The sequence below is a fragment of the Ochotona curzoniae genome, unplaced genomic scaffold (assembly GCF_017591425.1).
Source record: "Ochotona curzoniae isolate NIBS_2020 unplaced genomic scaffold, NIBS_Ocur_1.0 scaffold_4701, whole genome shotgun sequence".
In the NCBI taxonomy this organism is placed as follows: domain Eukaryota; kingdom Metazoa; phylum Chordata; class Mammalia; order Lagomorpha; family Ochotonidae; genus Ochotona; species Ochotona curzoniae.
Genome location: NW_024467122.1, coordinates 49456059 through 49477615, shown reverse-complemented (window position 1 = coordinate 49477615; position 21557 = coordinate 49456059). Strand labels below are relative to the sequence as shown.

General features: G+C 42.4%; 1 protein-coding gene across 1 annotated transcript in view; it reads left to right on the top strand.

The window, feature by feature from the left end:
• Positions 1–21557, top strand: part of INO80 (INO80 complex ATPase subunit) — a 114933-nt gene that overhangs the window by 52156 nt on the left and 41220 nt on the right. Inside the window, exon 25 of the mRNA XM_040969963.1 lies at positions 14439–14579. Within this exon, the coding sequence (XP_040825897.1) occupies positions 14439–14579 (141 nt within the window). The remainder of the gene's footprint in view (positions 1–14438; positions 14580–21557) is intronic.

Genomic DNA, 21557 nt, shown 5'->3' with positions numbered 1-21557 from the left:
GAAACATGTACTGATGTTTGCTTTTTATGTTTAAATATTTATTTATTGAAAAGGCAGAATTAGATAATGAGAGGAAGAGACAAGTTGCTCAATCCCTGATTTACCTCCAAATGGCTGCAGTAGTCAAGGTTGAGCCAGACTAAAGCCAGCAGCTTCGTCTACATCTGCCCTATTGGTCAGATACCTAAGCACTTGGGTGATGATCTGCCACTTTTCCAGTTGCATATCAGGGAGGTGGATCGGAAGTAGAGCAGCTCAACTGGAACTCTGCTTATCTGGGATGACTGCTTTATAGGGCTGGCCACAAGCCCAGCCCCTTGTTGTTTATTTTAATGTTTGTTTATTTTATTCATTTGTTTTTATCTGCTTGGAAGACAAGGAGGGAGGGAGAGGGAGCAAGAGATCCTGATCTTTCATCTACTGGTCCATTTCCTAAATGGATGAATCCAAGGATGGGCCAAGCCAAAGCCAGGAGTCACAGACTCCATTTGGGCCTCGCACATGAGTGGCAGGACCCAAGTTATTGAGGTTATCCTCCTCTAATTTCTAAGACACCTTAGCATGGAGCTGAATCAGAAGTGGAACAGCTGGGTCACCACAGTTGAAGTTTTTTCTTACCATTGACTTTGTGTGGATGAGTGTGTTTCTGACCTCCACTGTATAGGCCTTTCTGTCTGTTCTTGAACTAGTTCTGCTCTACCGTATCGACTGTAGCTTCATAACGAATCTTTGTACTTGGTAGCACAGGTCCTCAGGCTTTGTTCTTCAGTGTTACCTTGACTGTTTTTAATCTTTTATGTTGTCCTTTAAATTGTGGGGTCAGCTTATGAATCTTAGTTTAATCTTATTTCTTTTTTGGCAATATAAATACATATTTCAGTGGTGTCCAAATGTTCTTTTATGTTTCACTTACTAAAAAATTCATAATCCATTTCTTGCAACCTGTGTTTTTTGTTCAAAATCATAATGATATGTTAAAATATTATTTTTCTTGTGAGTTTTGCACATGCTTACTGTGGAAACCACTTCTGTACTGTGAAAGCAGCTTAGTTTAATAAGGGATTGATGATAGGGGAGGTTCCTTATTTCCCCCCCATATTCTCCATTTCAAGATGTTTTCAAATGTTTGATCTCAACAGTCAGTAGTATTTGAGTAATAGAGGACATTGCTTTGTGTATCACAAGTCATGCCAGTTGACTGAAATCTCGTGGTATACTGTCATCTTAGTTGTCTGGTGCTTGTTTTTTGTCCTTGTTCCTGCCTACCTTCAAAATAACGCCCTCCTAATGCCAATCTGATACAGCAGAGAGAAAACACATGTAGTTAGGGTTGTTTGCAGCCAAGTAACACGCATCATAGTGTGCAAAGTATGTGAACAAGTTAGAGTCTTTGTCTTCTCATGGGAAAAGTCATTCATGCCCATTAAAAATATATACACATGCTCTGACTGAAAGTAACAGTCGTTCAAAATAAGACTTGAAAGAAAGCATAATATGCAGTTAATTTCCAAGTGAATGGTAGATCATGAGCAGTGCAGTTCAGAATAGAAGACCACTTCAGGTTGAAACAAAAAAAATCTTCATAGAACGGAATCAAGTTAAACATTCCAAGTAAGAGATTTCATAGAGGAGGCTGGTGTGGTGGCTTAGTTAGCTAATCACTGCTGGCAGGTGCTGTTATCATATGGGCACTGGTTCATGTTCCATCTGCTCCACTTACCATCAGGCTTCCTGCTTGAGGGCGCCTGACTCCTGGCTTCGAATCCACTCAACTCCTGCCAGGGTGGACACTTGGTGGGTGAATCAGCTGACAGAAGATCTTCCTCTCTGTCTCCCCATCTCCCTGTATATCTGAGTGTCCAATAAAAATGAAATCTTTAAAAACATATGAAGATATTTTGGGGGACATTTAAGTTTGTAGGAAAAAAAAGTTTCAAAGTTGAAGAGGGCTAAGAAGGAAACTGAGCATGTAAGAGAAGCAATTGGTAAAAATGCAAAAGTGGTTACCTTCTATATGGTGGAAAATTCTCTGAACACTGATAGAGGTCTTTAAGTAAGAGAACAATAATTGTCTGACACACACACCTACGTAAAGGCTTGTAATATCCAGAATAACTAAAACTAAGCACAAAAAAAGGAAAGTCCTATTTTGTAGGCCCTTCAAGCTAGCTGATAACATGGGTACTTGCCACCCACATGAGAGACCTAAGTTCCAGGCTCTTGGCCTTTGCCTAAACCAGTCCTGGTTACTTTGAGCATTTAGGGAGTGAACTAACATATGGAAGATCTCTCTCTGTCTCTCTGCCTTTCTGATAAAAGAAAACATAGTAAATATATATATATATTTTTAAGATTTATTTATTTTAATTGGAAATTCAGATATACAGGGAGAAGGAGACAGAGAGAAAGGTCTTCCATCCACTAATCCACTGATCTGAAGCTGGGGGCCAGGAGACTCATCCAGGCCTCCCATGCAGATGTGGGATACCAAGGTTTCGGCCCATCCTCAACTGCCTTCCCAGGCCCCAAGCAGGGAGCTGGATAAGAAGTGGAGCCCCTGGGATCAGCACAAGTGCCCATATGGGATCCTGGGTGCATGTAAAGACAGGACTTTAGCAGCTAGGCTCTTGTACCAGGCCCAGATTTTTAACAATTTAAATAAATGTTTCCTGGATGACTTAGTGAATATTGATGTACGTATTATATTAGTCTTTGGAATGTGTTGTATATTTTTGTCTGAAAAGGTGTTCTGCAGCCTGCAATTACAAGTATAGTCTTGCTCAGTATTTACATAGTTTTGGAAAGAGTCAACATTTCCTGGTAGGCAGGTAGATGTGTAACTCATTTGATAATTTACTAATTTTATTAATATGTTACTTTTGTCATGCATTTGCTTAGATAAGCACTAGTGGCATTCTTTAGGGAATGAGGAGCCTGAGAAACGTATATAGAAACCTCAGAAATAACTGAAAGAAGCGTAAGTAAATGTTAGCCCCTGAAGTAGTTATCTGTACTTACATGATAACCTAAAACTTTAAGCTGAAAACAAGAAACAGTTAAGCCATTAGCGTTAACATTAACTAGTTAGTTACACTGAGGTGGATGTGTGGCACTACGGGTTATATCTCTGCTTGTGATTTCCACCTCACATATCATAGTGCCAGTTTGAGTCCTGGCAACTTCTAATCTCACTCCCTGCTGATGTGCTTCGGAAACAGCAGGTAATGGCTCAAGTACCTGAGTACCCACCCATCTGTGTGGGGCACATTGGAATTTGACCAGGCCCCACTTTGGATATTCTGACTGGAGAATAAACCAAGAGATAGAAGATCTCTCTATCATCCTGCCTTATAAATAAGTAAATCTGCTTTTTTGCGGGGAGGGTATTTCCTGGTTGGTTGAGTGCTTGCTGTAGCACTGAAGTCTCCATTTGGGTGGCTTGTTTCCATATCAGACCCTGGGTTCAAGTCTGTTCTAATCCTGATTTCATTGTCCTGCTGTTAACAGCAGGTGAAGCAGCAGGTGGTGTCTTAAATAGTTGAGCTCCTGCCACCATGTGGGAGACCTGGATTGAGTTCCAGGGTGCTAGGTGCTTGGTATTGAACCCCCAGATAAATTCTATCTCTGTGCATCTCTCTTTGTCTCAGCCTCTCAAAAAGCAAAGCAATCATCATCATTATCATCACCATATGAAGGGCAGGCGTGTGGCCTAGTGGCTCAGATGCCCATGTCTCATATCAGATGCTTGAATACCAAGCTCTATGTCCTATCTTCATCTTCCTGCTAGTGCAGACCATGGGATGTAACAGTCATGGCTCAACTACTTGGATCTTGCCATTAATACAGGAGACCTGGATTGAGTTTTCAGTGTTGTCCCAGCTTTAGTGTAGCCCAGACCTAGCCATTGTGGGTATCTGGGGAGTCAAGCAATAGTTGGGAGATCTTTTTGTGTCTCTGAAAACAATTATTTAAGAGAATACTTTATGAAGTTGTAGCCCAGACAGTTAAGTAGTTAACTGGAAGATGGGCTAGAATCTTAGCGTCTGCAGGCTTATATGTCTGTCAGTTGTAAACTGGTTGTTAGCTAGAGGTCTCAGTTCTTTTGCAATCCACATGTGAACAGGGTTGGAGTAAGAGGCATTGTGTAATTGGGAAAATTAGAAATGAGACAGACACAAGATAAAGGTTATAGAAGTGGAGTAGCTGGAGAAAAGCCCCCTCTCTAAGGAAGGGAGGTTATCCCAGAAGGCTTATTGCCTTAGCCTTTCATAGAACTGCTTGGAGTGTCAAATTACAGGCATTGATAATGGCACAAACTTTGATAGCCACACCCATATTTGTGTTGAACACAGCCAATGCATTATAATTGGAAAGCAGCAGTGTGACCCAAGTGTGGATGTCAGTACATGACTATCTCAAGGATGTTCTTAAAGCATCTGTGGCCCTGGACCATTGGCTCACTGTGGGCCCTTCTTCAGGCCTTGACCTTAGTCTCAGACTTCTGCACATTACCCGCAGATGTTGGCATTCATCTCTGGCACCAGAAGTCTGTGAATTGAAGACTCCAGACCCAGTCCTCTCTGCTGGTTTATTTATTTTTTTAAGATTTATTTATTTTTTGTTTGTTTGTTTATTGGAAAGGCAGATTTACAGAGAGGAGGAGAGACAAAGATGTACCATCTGCTGGTTTATTCCCAAATGGCCACAATAGCTAGAGCTGAGCCGATTTGAAGCCAGAAGCCTGGAACTTTTTCTGGGTCTCCCACATGGGTACAGGGTCCTAAGGCTTTGGGCTTTCCTCTACTGCTTACCCAGGCCACAAGCAGGGAGCAGGATAGGAAGTGGAGCAGCCAGGACATGAACCAGCACACATGTCAATTCCTAGCAGTTGGAGGGGAAGGATTAGCTAATTGAGCCATCGCCCCAGGCCCAGAATCTGCAGGGGGTTTTTTGTTTGTTTTGTTTTTAAATTTATTTATTTTTAAATTATTTTATTTTGGTAATCTTTACATAGTTGATTTGGGCACAAAGGGTCAAGGGCTCCTGGAAAGTGTGTAAGACCATTGTTTCCACATTAATATATATTTTTTTTTCTTTTGAATTTTATGGTACAATTCTGTACAGTCTGGGAATGAGTGATTCAAGAGGCAGCAAGGAAGAGAAATAATGTCTTTTATGTCCTATTTTTGCAGTCTTACATTTAGCTCCCATTCAAGAGGAAGCAAGGTACCCTCTACCTTTTAAACAGAAAGAAGTGTGAAAGAATTTGTAACCGTACTTAGTTCCTCAACTCTGGGCCCGGTGCAGTGGCCTAGTGGCTGAACTCCTCCCCCTGCTTGCGCCAAGATCGCATGTGGGCATCAGTTCCTATCCTGGCTGCTCCACTTCCCTTCTGGCTCGTTGTTTGTAACCTGGGAAAGCAGTAGAGGATGTCCCAAGGCCTTGGGATGTTGAGCCCACCCCACTTGGGAGAGACCTAGATGAGGCTTCTGGCTTCAGCTCAGCTCAGCCATTTGTAAAGTGGATCAATGGACAGAAGATATTTGTCTCTCCTTTATGTAAATCTGACTTTGCAATAAAGATAAGTAAATCTTTAAAAAAAAGCCACAGCTCCTTACTGTTAGGACTGATGCCATTATATTAGGTACTTCCTTCTTAGTTCCTTTTTGTAGATGGATTCTTAGTGTGGCATTATGAAAGATCTTTCATAATTAGGACAGAATTTGGGAATCTTGTTTTCTCTGTCATTTGCTTCTGTTCACAACTTTATTTTAGCCACAGCAAATGTTGCCTGGGAAACGTAGTAAATATGGTGTAAATTTGACATGCGTCTTCAGCAGGGAATCATTGCTCATAAGCAACACAACAGTGTTATTAGTTTTGTTCTTCATTGAATCTTTGGTATCTTGCATTTTTGTTTAATTTGTCCTGCTTGTTCTGATTATGTACCTTTGTTTATTTCTGAATAATGCACTAAAACTTAGAATTTCACCAACTCTTTTTTGTTTGTTTGTTGCTTATCCTAGTACTAGTAAGTATAGTAGCCATGTTTTAATATGCATAAGTTGTTTGAAGATTTCAGGATAGTGACGTGTAAGCTGAACCCAGATTCAGTGTTCAGATCAGCATTAGTGAAAGTAGGGATTATTCTCAAATACGTAGACATGAAATGAAAATTTAATCAGGCTAAAATTGGAAGAAATATCAGGATTATAAAATTCCTTTGTAGCTGTCCAGATAGGCTTTGAATTAATATTCCTGTATTCAGCTTTTTCCTCAGAATGAAGATAGAAAACCCTTCATTCTGTTAATTTGATTTGTAAAGAGTAATAGATAATTGTTGAAGTAGCCTGTCTTCTAAATACAATTTCCTATCTTCAGCTTTGTGAGACGTTGCCTGAGGCCTTACAATACTCATGCAGTAATACTGAGCAGTATAATCCAGTGCTTCTCTTCCCTTCTGCCTCATAGAGATGAATGAATCTGCTCGGTAGGAAGCTCTACCACCACCCGCATGCCAAGAATACTCTGCTTGTTAGAATTTTGGAAGATTAAAGAGCCAAAGTAGATCCTGTAAGAAATACACCATTTCCTCCTCTTTCAAGTAGCAGATTTTAGACTGCTCAGTTAAATACCACATTAAAATTGAAAGTTGGCAGAAATAGTACCAACATTGATTATATTTCCTATCTCAGTCTCAGTGACATTATTACCATGGTAATGGTTTTCTTAGACACTGTATGTATTGAAAGCTTTGTTTATGCATTCTACAACTCCTGTGAGCTCAGTAGCTCATAGAAACTGGAGAGTTTGCCTTTTGAAATATACAAAAGGTTCCAAACATACAGCATTGTTTTGGGAAGGTTTGGTATATGTTTAAAGTTTAGACACTATTTTCTAATTATATGCTTAGAGGACTTGGCTATTGGTGAAGAATCTCCCAAACAGGAAGTTTTCAAAAAGGCTTCCGCTAGATGTTAACTTTCAGTTACAATATCTACGTTTATCATCATTTCCTGAGATCGTGAGAGCTGCCAGCTCCCCTCATGGAAAGATCTGGGAAGCAATTGTATCTTTCTGCATTTTATTTTCCCCCTTTTTGTTTTGTTTTAACTCTGAAAATGTCTGTGAAAATAGAATCCATGTTTAGCATTTGATTTACAAACACTACACCCGTTATTTGCAGCTGAGACATTTTCTCCATGTCCACATTTTACGTGTTAACAGACACAGAATACTAATTTTTAAGTAATAATAACTTAAATATTAACATTAGTGCACTTCTTAATTTTAGAAAAATGGGAAAATACATGGTGCTTATTAAATGAGTAAGTCTGTAGCTGAGGGGAAAAAATGTATGGAACAGCCACTATCTGTAGTGCTTGCATCCCATATAGGTATTGGTTTGAGTCCTGGCTGTTCTACTCCAATGTACCTGGGAAAGCTGCAGAATATGGCCCATGTGTTTGAGCCCCTACATTCAAATGGGAAACCCAGATGAAGTTCTTGACTCTGGGCTTTGGATTGGGCCAGCCCTGGCTGTTGCAGCCATTTGGGGAGTGAACCCACAGGTGGAAGATCTCCCTCTGACTCTCCTTCTCTCTTTAACTCTGCCTTTCAAATAAATACATACAATCTTTAATAAAACAGAAATTCAATAAACAGAGTATGTGTTTTCAATGCTACAGGGTGGCAAGGAGTGTACAACTGTGGGGCCTATTGTCCTGGTTTACTTATATTCACTTGAGACTTTTGCATGATGCCAAAAAGATTTTTCCTTAATGCCTAATTTCCCTGCAGTCTATGTATTATGTTTCTGGCAGCAAGACGCACACAGCTGCTAGTGCTTGTACAGAGTAATAAGACATTCAAAAGCAGGAGAAAGGGACAACAGAATAGTGAAAGCTGTGACTTGCATGAAAACCAAGTCACATCCTCCAAAATGTGGCATTATCTTTTCTTTTTTTCCTAAGTGTTTTGTTTATGACCAAAATAGAGTAACAACACAAACGTTCTCTTGTATTCCTCATTGCCAGGTATCCTGCACAATAATGATATAGGAAGAACACACTAAGTAAATACTTTAAGTTATCTTGCTTGAGGCATTAAATTTTCCTGTATCTGGCTTGGACTGCCAATCCATGGCATTACATAAAGATGGGTTGCATATTGTGAAACCAAGGACCACCAGTGCTAAAGAGGATATAAGAAAACTAATGCTAAGAAAATCTGACAAGCAGATATTAAGTAAACTATTCTGGAGCTGGGGTTTTCCAAAGACTGCGTGTTGAATGGTTTGAATTAATAAGCTGCATCTTTTTAAAAAATTTGTTTGTTTATTTACTTATTTGCAATGTTGACTGGTTCATTCCCCACATGTATACAGCTGCTAGGGTTGGGTCAGACTGAAGCCAAGAGCCTGGAACTCTATTCCTGTTTCCTGCATGAGTAACAAGGGCCCAAACACGTGGGCCATTTTAAGCTGGTTTCCCAGGCACATTAGCTTGGAGCTGAATTGCAAGTGGAGCAGCTGGCAGCTGAACCAGCATCCCATGGGATGCTGGCATTGCAGGCCAAGACTTAATGTACTGTGCCCCAGTGCTAGCCCCAATAAATTATTTCGTATGGAATCTGGAATCAGAAAATTACAAATTGCCTTGACTTAGTGACTTCCAATTAGAATACCATCTTAATGTACGTTGTATAACACAATGATGTGTTCTAATTTGGGAGTGACCATAGTGGGAGTAGAATTATTACTATAGTCTTATACCACAAGTAACACATTTTGTTACAAGGAGTTCATAAAGTCAATGTTGCATACCTTTTTATTTTTTTAGTAAAAAAAGATTTTAAGATTAATAAAAAAAATAAGAATTTGAAAAGAAGATAATTGGAGGGAATGTTCCTTCTCTCATATACATGGGAGAACCAAGTGAAGCTGCTGCCTCCTGGCTTCATGGCCTAAACCTGGCTGTTACCATTTCAGGACTATGCAGTGGAAGAGTAGCTCTGTAATTCTGCCTTTCAAATGAATAAAAACAAAACTTAAAGGAAAGAGAAAAGTGGCGTTCAGAAGTCATTGTGATTCCTCAGCTTCTTAACTGGAAATGGTCGGAGTGGCAGTTAACATGCCTAAACTAGCTAGCTGAAATGAGCAGACATTGCTGGACTTTGTCATCTCTTCACCTGCTAGGAGTGAGGAGAGAAGCTACTGTTGATTTCATCTTTGTATTTCAGAGGGGCATCCCATTTCAAAGTATGTTTCTTTGGTTCCTAGCTCCCATTTCTAGCTTCCTGCTCATGTGCATGCTGGATGACAGCAAAAGGTATCTCAAATACATGGATCCCTGATGTCCTTGTAGGAGATCTGAAAAAACAACAGCAGCAAAAAAAAAAAGCCTGTATAATTGGGAGAGCATTGTGTATGCTAAACAAGGAAACTTTGAACAGACTTGGTGCTGCAGTTAGTGGAGTTATAGATTTATATGTATATATAACAGAGGATTATGAATGCTATTCTGATCCTACAGTTTGTTTGCTTGTACTTATAACAGTACATAATTGTAAATCATACATATGGTTACTCAGGTTATCAACTTTGCTTATTGAGAAACTAGGAAGGCTTATAAGTGGAACAGTTTGTATTCAGCTGCTCCATTTGTGATCCAGCTTCCTTCCAGTGGCCTGAGAAAAGCAGGCGGCAGAAGGTCCCTCGGTTTGTACCTCCTGTAAACCACGGGAGACCTGGATAAAACTGTGGCTTATCTTCCCTTTGGCCTTGCCCAGCACTGGCTGTCTTGATCCTCTGGAGAGTGAGCGAACAGATAGAAGATTTCTATGTCTGTCCTCCCCACTCCCATCCCATAACTCTTTTCAAAATAAATGATCCTTAATATAAAGTCTGATACTGTGCTAAAGAAAGAACTCCTGCACCTCCAGTGGAGAATATTATTCCTCTGAAGAATTTTTGTTTCAAAATTTTTAACAAAGACTTGCAGAAAGAAGCAGAGATAGATTCGGTCTGCTGGTTCAAGCCCTATGTAGCCACAACGGCCAGAGCTGAGCCAATCAGGAGCCAGGAACTTCTTCCATTTTTCCTACGTGGGTGCAGGATCCCAAAGCTTTAGGACATCCTCTACCATTTTCCCAGGCCACAAGCAGGGAGCTAGAAGGGAAGTGGAGCAGCTGGGACACTAACCAGTTCCCAGATAGGATGCCAGCACTTACAAGGCGAAGATTTAGCCACTGAACCGTCACACCAGGTCCTGAAGAATTTTTTCAATGTGTCACATTTAATATTTAAAATGATTCTCTATCAGTGATTTATTTGAAAGGCAATATTACAAATAGATGGAAATAAAGATTTTTCATATACTGATTCATTCCCCAAATGAGTATAAAGACTGATACTTGGCCAGGCTGAAGCCAAGAGCCCAGAACTCCATCTGGGTCTAGCACATGGGTGGTAAGATCCTGCATATGTGGACCTTCTTCTGCTATATTCCCTGGACAGGGACTTGGATAGGAAGTGGAGAAGCTTCATAAGATGCCAGCATTGAAGGCAGCAACTTTAACCTGTGCCATAATGCAGTCTCCCCTGCCCCATTTTAGCAACAAGAATAATTGCAAACCGAATAAATTTTAAAATTGTTTTTCATTTTTGTTTTGCTAGGAGAGACAGATAATATATATAGTCCCAAGTGCTGGCTTATTCTTCTAATGCCACTTGTTCTTAGGCCAGACTGAAAATTCATCACAAGTCTCTAACATGAGTGACAAGGACCTAATTCCATGAACCATTGCCTGAAAAGCATATATTTGTAAATTTGATGTTTAATAAGAGAAAAATAATAGATGTTTTGGTTTCCTTACAACTTGTGTATTTTTTTTTAAGATTTTTTAAAAAATTTTTTTATTGGAAAGGCAGATATACAGAGAGGAGAGACACAGAGGAAGATTTTCTGTCCGATGATTCACTCCCCAAGTGAGCACAACGGCCGATGCTATGCCGATCCGACGCCAGGAGCCTCTTCCAGGTCTCCCACGCGGGTGCAGGGTCCCAAAGCTTTGGGCCGTCCTCAACTGCTTTCCCGGGCCACAGGCAGGGAGCTGGAAGGGAAGCAGGACCGCTGGTATTAGAACCGGTGACCTTATGGGATCCCAGGGCAAGCAGGGCGAGGACCTTAACCACTGCGCCATCACGCCGAGCCCAACAACTTGTGTATTATATCCACATAAATTAAACCACTACCCTTAATAGAAATACACTTCTCTTTGTTGGCCTACATGGTTTTTCTTTTTCTTTTTTTTTTATATTAATTTCCTTTTTTTTCTTTATTTTTGACAATCTTTACATAGTTAATTAGGACACAAAGGTTCAAGGGCTACAGGAAAGTGGATAAGACTATTATTTCCATATTTTTTTTTCCTGTATCTGGGGTAAGCGGGGAGGTAGTGGGGAAAGCCCCACCCAGTCTCTCACCCATCCCAAGTCCCTGATGTGGAGCATACTCTGAGGGTCTTGCTAAAGTGGTTTTTGATAGTTCAACAGTTATGAATTGTTGTCAGTCTCGCCATTCCAACCACGATGAAGTAGTTTAAGAATCCACTGATTGACATAGTACATCTTAGAGTCTCTTGTTTGCTCAGTTTTTCACTCCCAACATATGGCTGGGGTAGTTGATTTGTTCTTCTTTTCATGGTTAGGGTTCTGAGTCCGGCATTTCTATTGGGGAGATCCCCAAAGAAACTTTGTCTGAGGTGATCCCAGGCCAGATTCTTGTGTGTACTTGGCAAGTACAGGGCCTGGCGTAGTCCATTGCCCCAATCAGCTGGTGGTTGCAATTGCTGGGTTGGTTCTGTCTCCAGCCCTGTCTTTCACTGGAGCAATGGGCATTGCAGTCCAGCCTGATCCTGCCCACTTCATACTCATCCCTCACGCAAACCATGGGAGCTGCAGCCTAGTTGGAGCGACCCACAATAACCTCCACCAGGCCTACCCTCTGCCCTGGTTCCCATGATTGCCAGTATGTGCAGCAGACTAGTCTAGTCTGTCCCACATCCGATTCAGCTCTCATACATATTGATGGGCATTGAAGCCTAGTTCAACCATACCAGCTCCACTATCCAGTCCACACACATGTTGGCAGGTGCCTTTCTGTATAGCCACCCCTGCCCCTGTCCTGGTTTTCATGCTCTCCGGTAGGAAAGGTAACCTAGGAGGGAGGAGCCCACTATTTCCCTTCCAGACCCCTCCTGGATTATGCACTCTCCAGGTGGTTTTGGGATTCAGCTTGACAGAATTAACCTTCAGTACCAGCCTCTGCCAGCTGACACTGCGGCAAAGCCCAAACATCCCTCACCCACTCCAATTTCTGCTTGCACCAGTCGGAACAGTCAGCTGAGCTTGGCTTTTCCCTGATCTAGTTCACATGAGGTCCACAGTTGTTGTAGCCCTGCCTATCCTGGTCTGCCCTCATCCCAACCCATGCTCTCCAGTGGAAATGGTTGTCCAGCAAGGGAGCCCTCATAATTCCCCCTGCCATCTGCGCCCCCTCCCTCCCTGGTTTTCGTGTGTGCTGGTTGGGCACTGCAGCCACATCCGGTACGGCCCACCTCACCTTGGTATTCCATAATGTGCATTAGTTTTTGTCACAACCAAACCTGGTTCCACCTACACTCTGTTCTGGTGCTCGAATTTGCCAGTGGGTGATGTAAACTGGTTCAGCCTGGTCTGCCCCAGACCTGTGCCAAATATGTGCCAGTGGGTAACTTTCCCTGGCCTGGTCTGGACTGTTTCCTATAATGCTTCTTGCGCTTTTCTGCAGGGACTGTGTCCTGCCAGAGGAGTTGCCAAGGTTCCTCCATCAGAACCTTTCCCAATGCCAGATTTCGCGCATCCCAGTGAGTCCATGAGCCAGCCCTACTGAGTTCACCTCCTGTCCTAGTAGGAACAGTGGCCTTTCTTTGCTGGTCTTCAGCCCAACCTGGTTCTTACTGTTGGATGTTTCAGCCCAGCAATGGCTCGTCCATACCCACATATGGCTCACACATGGCTCAGTAGGGGCTGAGATCTAGCCTAGTCCATCCCACATCTGCCCTGGTCCTCCAGAGCACCAGATGGTGTTGGAGTCTGGCCCAGCTTGGTACGTCCAGTCCCAGTCCACAGTTGTACCAAGGGAGACTACAGCCATATCCAGATCAGAACTTAGTCCCCAGTCCATCCCCCATGATCCTCGGTGGTAACAACCCAGCTAGGGTGTCCCCTTAGCTCCCCAACCTGGCCTGTTTCCAGCCATAGATCATGTGCATGCCAGTGGTTGCTCTGACTCAGGTTGGCATAGCCCTTCACTTGTCTTGGCCTTTGCCTTAGGTGCTGTGGCCTAGTGTCCCTAGCTTATGCAGACCAGTCGGTGTAAGAGCCTAGCTCGGCATGACCTGTGCTCTGTGCTGATTTCTAATATTGCTTGTGGGCTAAGGTGTGCTTGGTCCTGCCCAGTCCACCCCATTCCATTACCAACCCACACATTAGCCAGCCATTAGAGCTACTTTGCCCAGCTTGTCCGATCCCCAGGTCTGGTTCATGTGTTCACCAGCGGGAGCTGTGACCCACCAAGGGAGTTACCCAAGTTTCTCCACTTGACCCACTCCCAGACCCAGTTCTCATACATGCCAGTAGGTTTTAGGCCAGTGTCCAGCATAGTCTAGCCTTCCGTTTGGCCTTGTTTGAACTGGTGAACGTTGCATCCTGACCCATCCCACCCTCTATTCAAGATGCACATATGGGTGCTGCTGCCTTGACCAATCCAGACTGTTGTCAGTTTCTTTACTGGTGAGTGATGGCAGGCTCCTTGGTCACACCTAATCCTTTACCACCCCAACTCCTGAGCTAACCATTGGGACTAGTATTTGCACAGGGTTGGGCCCACACATCCCCCATAGAATCTACCCCTGGATAGGATTCTCTCGTGTGCTAGTTAATGTTATGGCCCTGCCTAATGTGACCTGTCTCCTGATCCATCATTATGTCGGGTAATAGGATATGGTCTTGCTAGACAAACCCCAAGCCTTCGCTTTTTCATGGATTGGTGTTCGGTGGTCAGCCCTGTTCAAGTTCTACACAAGACTCAAAAGAGGCTGGTATATCAGCCATACCCATCTATATGGTTTTTCTTTAAGGCAATTTAAGCCTTAAAATAATAATAATAAAAGAATAAGAAAAATTTTAAAGAAAGCATTGTTGGTCATCACTTTTTTTAATTCAAAGATTTCCACAGGTCTCAACGATACTATATAGTTCTAATCATGTTTAATTGTTCATTTAAAAAAATACTCACTAGAGGAGCAGCTTTCAGATTCTTAACAGTGACTTTTTTTTGTTTGGCTTATATTCAACATAATTGTCATTGACATTAATGTGTGGTTTTGTTTTGTAGTCACTTGTTTTCAGTAGCCACTGTAAAGCAGTGAGTGGTTACTCCGACCAGGTCATCCATCAGCGAAGATCAGCTACCTCCTCTCTTCGTTGCTGCCTGCTCACTGAGCTGCCATCTTTTTTGTGTGTGGCCAGTCCACGAGTAAGTACCATGGAAGGGGAGAGATGAAGTAGATGATAATGCAAAAATAGCTTTCAAAGAATTGTGTGTGTGTGTGTTTGTTTTTGTTTTTGTTTTTTTACGCTAGTGTGTTAAGCTATTTGGATTTTAGAAACCACGTATATTCAACTATGTAAAAACAAAGGCTTCCATGTTCATGACCTTCCCAAGAGAACATTTCCTCACCTTGAATTGTGTTGTATGATGAGTAACTTTTCCTCTCATTTAGTCAGAGACTGTGAATTACTGTGACTTATGGAGCAAGCCATATGTCTCATAGATTGACTTCCAGCAGAGTCAAGGGACAGTGGAGCCATGTCATCTGTGTTAGGGTTTTTGAAGGTTTTCATAATTGAAGTCACAATGTGGCGCAGGGAAACCTAAAACCTTAGCATCAAGAAATATTTGCGTCTGGTTATTCTTGACTTTCATAAGCCACCTGGACCATGGTTCACTATTCTGTCCATCTAAAAAATAGCTATCAGCTTGTAGTTGCCATTCAGCAGTTGTAACTATTATTTGCAGAGTGGGGATAGTTTAAATTGCAATTTCAATGTTGAGCATCTGTCTGGATCCTTCCTGATACCCTGTTTATCAAAGCAGAACACTACTGCAGTTGCCTACAAGCAGAGCAGCAAAGGCGCCCATTGGCACACTAGGATTGTTTACTTTGCATCCTTGTTTTGTTTTACATCTTATACCCCCGCCCCTTCCTCATCCTTGTTGATTAAAGCTAGACAAAAGCTCTCTGTTGCATCCATTAAGAAGTATGTGAAAGGAGAAGCAGAGTAGAGATTTGGCCAGACACTGGGGTTAGAGCAGAGAACTAATTTGTCTTTCTAGCTGTCATTTCCCTTTTGCTTTAAGCAATAGCTCATGGTTTGCCAGGGAACTTTAAGAAGCTTACTTTTTTTTTTCCCTGGTGTTTTTGTTAAACTGCATCCTTATGTTACTAGACTTACCAACAGATAGCATCTGGCAGAGGCTCCAAAGAAAGATGTTGAATAAAAATTAGGTTCCATTGTCTCCTACCTTCCTAGATTTCTTTTAGCTGATGATATGCTATATGAAGACTGATTTGTAGTGGCTGTTTCAAAGGTGTTTGTGTTTTGTTTGCATCCTGTCCTTAGAAGGCTTCTTGGTCTTGGAAGTGCAAGTTGATACAGGGAAATAAACTTTTATCTAGGAAGCATCTAAAGCCAAGTGCTTCTTTAGAAGGTAACCTTGAGGTTTCAAAGTTGCATGGTTGGTTTCATTCTTATTTTTAATATGCCTGGTGTACACTGAGAGTCCTAACTAGTGAAAGTTTAGTTTTCTGAAAGAGGCTGTTAAGACCTTATTTATTTCCATTTTCCCAGTGTCTAACGAAGCTGATGAAAAGTGAACTAGCTTGCCCTGTAATTTTATTTGTGGACCTAAACATTTCTTTCTTTGTTACTATGCAGGAGTTCTCAACATCTCTGTAGCAAAGACTGGTTAAGAAAAGCTCCATGTAAAACAAAACAAAACAAAAAAGCTCCATGTACCCAACACTTGTGCATATCTGCCATTGCTTGTCCTTAGCATTGTTTTCAGAGGAGCAGTGAGCCTCTGCTCCCGTGCCTCATACAGCTATTTCCTTAGCAAACGTGGTACCATTGGAGGAAGACGATAGTATCTATAAACATGTGGTAAGCAGGGAGTTGGAGAAATAATTTATCTTTTTTTTTAATTTATTTTTATTGGAAAGGCAGATATATAGAAAAAGAGACTGCTGGTTTGTTCCCCAACTAACCACAATGGCCAGAGCTGAACTGATCTAAAGACAGGAGTTTTTCTGGATCTCCCACTCAGGTGCAGGGTCCCAAGGCTTTGGGCCATCCTCTGCTGCTTTCCTAGGGCACAAGATGGGAGCTGGATGGGAAGTAGAGTAACCAGGACATGAACCGACACCCATATGGGATCCTGGCAGTTGCGAGGGGAGAGTATAACCACTAGATCATTGTGCCAGTCCCAAAAGAGTTTATCTTGTGACTGACAGGCTGGTCCTCAACACTTTCCTTTCTTTCTTAGCCCATCTCCTTCCATAAAATGTGTAAAACATGAGAATGAATGTTATTACACCATGAGTAGGTAGATAGGAAAAAAAATTAAATCTGTTTGAATATTCCTTCACACACAACTCTCACCTTTGATATCTATCTGTTGTATGAATAAGGCTGTTTTCCCTGAGAAACCTTAGTTGTTTTTTGATTTCTAAACAGGCTATTGTCTGGAGAGAAATGGTGATTTGTTTTGAAACCTTAGCCTCTGATCTTGAGTTCACACAAATTAGTTTCCCTGGCACATGCTGTGAAAGCTGTAGGATCAGGTTAGGAAGAAGTGTGGTGCTCAGGAATTACACTGCTTTCTCAGTGGAATCGCTGCCAATGTTGGCACCCTGTATATGTCTTCTGAAAACTAGATGGACCTTAAGGTCAGGTCTGTGTGCTATACACACTGTCTCGCTTCCAGGTTGGCCAGACCAACTAAATTCCCCTACAAATTCTTTGCTGGCCAGCATTTTGAGATGATGGGGGAGAGAGAGAGAGAGAGAGAGAGAGAGAGAGAGAGAGAGAGAGAGAGAGAGAGAGAGAGAGAGAATCTGACTGTCCAATTTGTAACAAAAGTAGAGAACAAAAAAAGCTTTATTTTTATTTAAAAGGCAGGTTTACAGAGTGAAGGAGAGCCAGGGGAAAAGATCTTTTGTCCACTGGTTCAGTCCCGAAGTGGCTGCAACAGCCAGAGCTGATCTGATCCAAAACCAGGTGCCAGAGGTTTCGTCAGGGTCTCCAGCATGAATGCAGGATGCCAAGGCTTTGGGCCGTCCTCTATTACTTTTCCAGGGTGAGCTGGATAGAAAGTGGAGTATCCAGGATACAAACTGATGCCCATATGGGATCCTGGTGCATACTAGGCAAAGATTTAGCCACTGAGCCATTGTCCTTGGCCCTGGAGGCTTTTTTGTGTTTTGAGAGCACTATTACTGGTTGTTGTGTGAGTAATGAGGAACAGTGGGGAAGTAACCTCAGAAGAAGCAGTTTAGGTTGTACAGTGGTCAAACTTTGCCAAAGATGGCATAGTACTTGGGTTCCCCCACACCTTTGGGCATCATGACAAACAGGCCACTGAGAATGCAATGGAGCAGAGGAGGTGAATGCTACTACTGCCTGATGCTTACTTGAAGATGAGACTTTTTCTGGTGGGTGAGTGAATAAAACTGGTTGGCATCACAGTTATCAGCACCATGTTGTGGCTCTATAAAGAGGCTACTTTGCTCCAGGATTTTCCCCCAAATCAGCTGCTGATTCTTCACCTGTATTAAGCAGCCCTGTTCTGAGCTGTTGGAAGTAAAACTGTGAGAAGATGGCCTGGTTGATGCTAAAAAGTTTGCAGAAATCCACCCCTAAAGGACATTGCACAGAAGTAGAAGGGTCCACAGGAAGAGAAGCAGCTGCCCCAGCTCCCGAGAAGAGATGGATGAATGGGAGCAGGCACTGGCTACAGAATCCAAAGCACAGGATCCCTTTACTCACCTGTCCAAGAATACCTTTGTGTTGGGTGGATGTCAGCACAAGTACTCTGACATGGATACTCCAGTGGGGGGCTGTGTTTGGGGGAGCACTTTGACCAGGATGCTGGTTCCTGTGGTTGTCTGAGTAACATTTGAAGACCTAACACAGACCCTCATGAGTTTAACCCTCATAACTTGAATGTTCTAGTGGTTGGATAAGCTGAGGGAGAATGCCTTTGCCAGTATCACCCTCTTTGGAACCACCAATAGCAGCTGAGTCCAGTTGGGTAGATATACTATATACTGTTTACAGGGAAGAAATGATCCTGGAAAAAAGAAGCCCAAACATTGGTTCGAGAATACTGTGCCTCAGAGGGAGCCTTCTAGCATGTGGTCAAAGCCTTTAGTCAGTGCAAGGTCTTCAAGCAGATGTCTCTTTCTGTCTCCTAGCTGCCTGTACCTCCATTTGAGATGGGGGATCTTTTTTTTTTTTTAATTATTACTTTATGATACATTTCCATAGGTTTGGGGATTTCCCTTCTCCCCTCCCCCAAAATTCTCCCACTGATTTTCCCTATATTAATACAGTAGTATAGCTTTTCATAAACAGTAACAAATCCATCTGGATTGTGGGCATGTACAATGGTACACAGTCCAGCATCAAGATGGGGGATCTTAAAGAATGTTAACCATTAGGTGGAAAAAGAAAGGATTACAGGTACTGTTTTATCATTAGAGGACCCTGATAAACTAATTCCCTAGAAGTTCATATTACTGAAAGTCTGAAGTGTTTGGAGCAGTTGAGTTTCTTCAGCTGGAACAGGAACAGGCATGTTCCCAGGAAGGATGCACAGAGCACTTGTGGCAGCCCCTGAGGGTCCTGAGGTCTAGAAGGTTAATGAAGCAAGAGAGGGGTTAGTTCAAGTAGGACTAGCAGGAAGATGCATTTCCATTTGTCCCGCTGCCCAGAGCAGTCAGGAAGGCCTTTGGGGGTTGACAGAGTGGTTGGACCCTGTGGAAGATGGGAGCTGACTTGGAAACTGGGATTTATTTTAAAACATGTGTGACCATGCATTCAAGTTAGCTGCTCCAACAGACAAAAATGCCCCAAGTTCTTGGGCCTATGCACTCACATGGGAGATCTGAAAAGAGTTCCAGCCTTTGGCTTCAGCCTGACCAGTACAGCCATTTGGGAAGTGAACCAGTGGATAGATGATCTGTATCTCTCTGTCTCTTCCTATCTCTGTGTAATCTGCGTTTCAAATAGTTGGATCTTAAAAATAAAAATAGAGGCCTGATGTGATTGCTAAGTGGCTAAATCCTTGCCTTGTGCATGCCAGGATCCCATATAGGCATCAGCTCATGTCCTGGCTGCTCCACTTCCCATCCAGCTCTCTGCTAATGGCCTGGAAAGGCAGTAGAAAATGACCTAGGCCCGGCGTGGTCACCAAGCGGCTCAAGTCCTCAAGTTCCATGCCCTGGGATCCTTATGAGTGCCAGTTCTAATACCAGTGACCCCACTTCCCATCCAGCTCCCTGCTTGTGGCCTGGGAAAGCAGTTGAGGATGTTCTAAAACCTTGGGAGCCTGCACCCACGTGGGAGACCCAGATGGAGCCTCTGGCTCCTGGCTTCAGATTGGCTCAGTTCTGGCAGTTTTGGCCACTTAGGGAGTGAATCAACAGACAGAAGATCTTCCTCTGTGTATCTGACTTTCCAATTAAAAAAATAAATAAGGAAGGAAGGAAAAAAAAAAAAAGATGACCCAGAGCATGGGATCCTGTACCTGCATGGGAGACCTGGAAGAAGTTCCTGACTCCTGGCCTCACTCCCATCTGTTGCAACCATTTAGGGAGTGAAACAACAGATGAAAGATATCTCATTCATTCATTCATTCTCTCTCTCTCCCTCTCTCTCTCCCCTCTTTCCCTCCCATTCTGCTTTTCAGATTTAAAAAATAATAATTGAAAAAAAAGCAAAAATATAAATTTTTTTTTTTGTCTGCTTGAGAGGCAAAAATGGGAAGGGAAGGATGAGCTGGGACCTGGAAGCACAGTCCTTGTCTTGCACGTTTCTGATGTGATCCAAGTTGCTTGAGCCATCACAACTGATTCAGAGGGTCTGTATTGGCATGAAGCTGGAATAGGTAACAAGCCTAGGCTACTCTTATGTGGAAACAAAGACATCTTGATTTCTAAGCCAAACGAATACCTGCCACTAAGTTGGAAACATGGAAATTCCTTTTGAAAGATGTGAAAGTAAGAGCACCTAGAAAGAACTCTGTGCTGAGCCATTGGCGGGTTTTAAAAGTCCACGTCCTTTGCTCTCAGCCTCTGTAGTTTTGCATCTGGACGATAGATGGCACTGCTCTCTTGCAAATTTAGTTCAGCTCCATCTGCAAGCCAGAGTGTGTTCTCTAGTTATTGGTAAATGATACTCTTTCACTTTCTTTTAGTACTCTCTGTTTTTTCAAAGAGGCACCTGCAGCCCCATGGTTGGCTAGCTTGCTGTTTATGTGTTTCAAAGCAGTGTTTTCACGAGTTGGCTTAGTGAAGCTTATTAGAAACTAAAATGTAGGGGACAAAAATTTAGCCTATATAAGATGATAGACACTCAGCATATGATTCAGAACACCTAGGTTTCACCTAGGTTTCAGGCTCTGGTCCCACCTTCAGCTGATAATTCAAAACTGGTGAGGCATGGATGATGGCATGGATGATGGCTCAAATGTGTAGGTTCCTAACACCCGTATGAGAGACCTGTATTGAGTTCCTGGCAGTAAGCTTTGGCAGCCAGAATAGGGATTTGGGGGGTGAACCAATGAACAAGAGTATTTTTTTCTCCTTCTCAAACAAATATGTCAGAATTAAAAACAACAGTAACAAAAAACCACCAAGATCTATTAACACCTTCTTTAGAACTTCTAGATCAGTGTCTGTTATTTTATTTTATTTTATTTTATTTTATTTTATGTTATTTTATTTTATGTTATGTTATGTTATTTTATTTTATTTTATTTTATTTTATTTTATTTTATCCATTCCCAGAGAGGTACTTAGACATCTCAAAACTTGGCAGCTAGACCTGGTATGGTATCCTAGCTGCTAAAGTCCTCACCTTGCACACACTGCCAGGATCCCATATGGGCACTGGTTCTAATCCCGGCTGCTGCGCTTCCTATCCAGCTCCCTTCTTATAGTCTGGGAAAGCAGTAGAGCATGGCTCAGAAACTTGGGACAGGGAAACAGCATGGGAGACCCAGAATAGGTTCCTGGCTCTCAGTTCCAGCCGTTGCAGCCACTTAGGGAGCGAACCAGTGCACAGACAGATCTTTCTCTTTGTATCTCCTTCTCTCTGTATATCTGCCTTTCTAATAAAATAAATAACTAGATCGACTGCTTTCCTAGACTACAAGTAAGGAACTGAATGG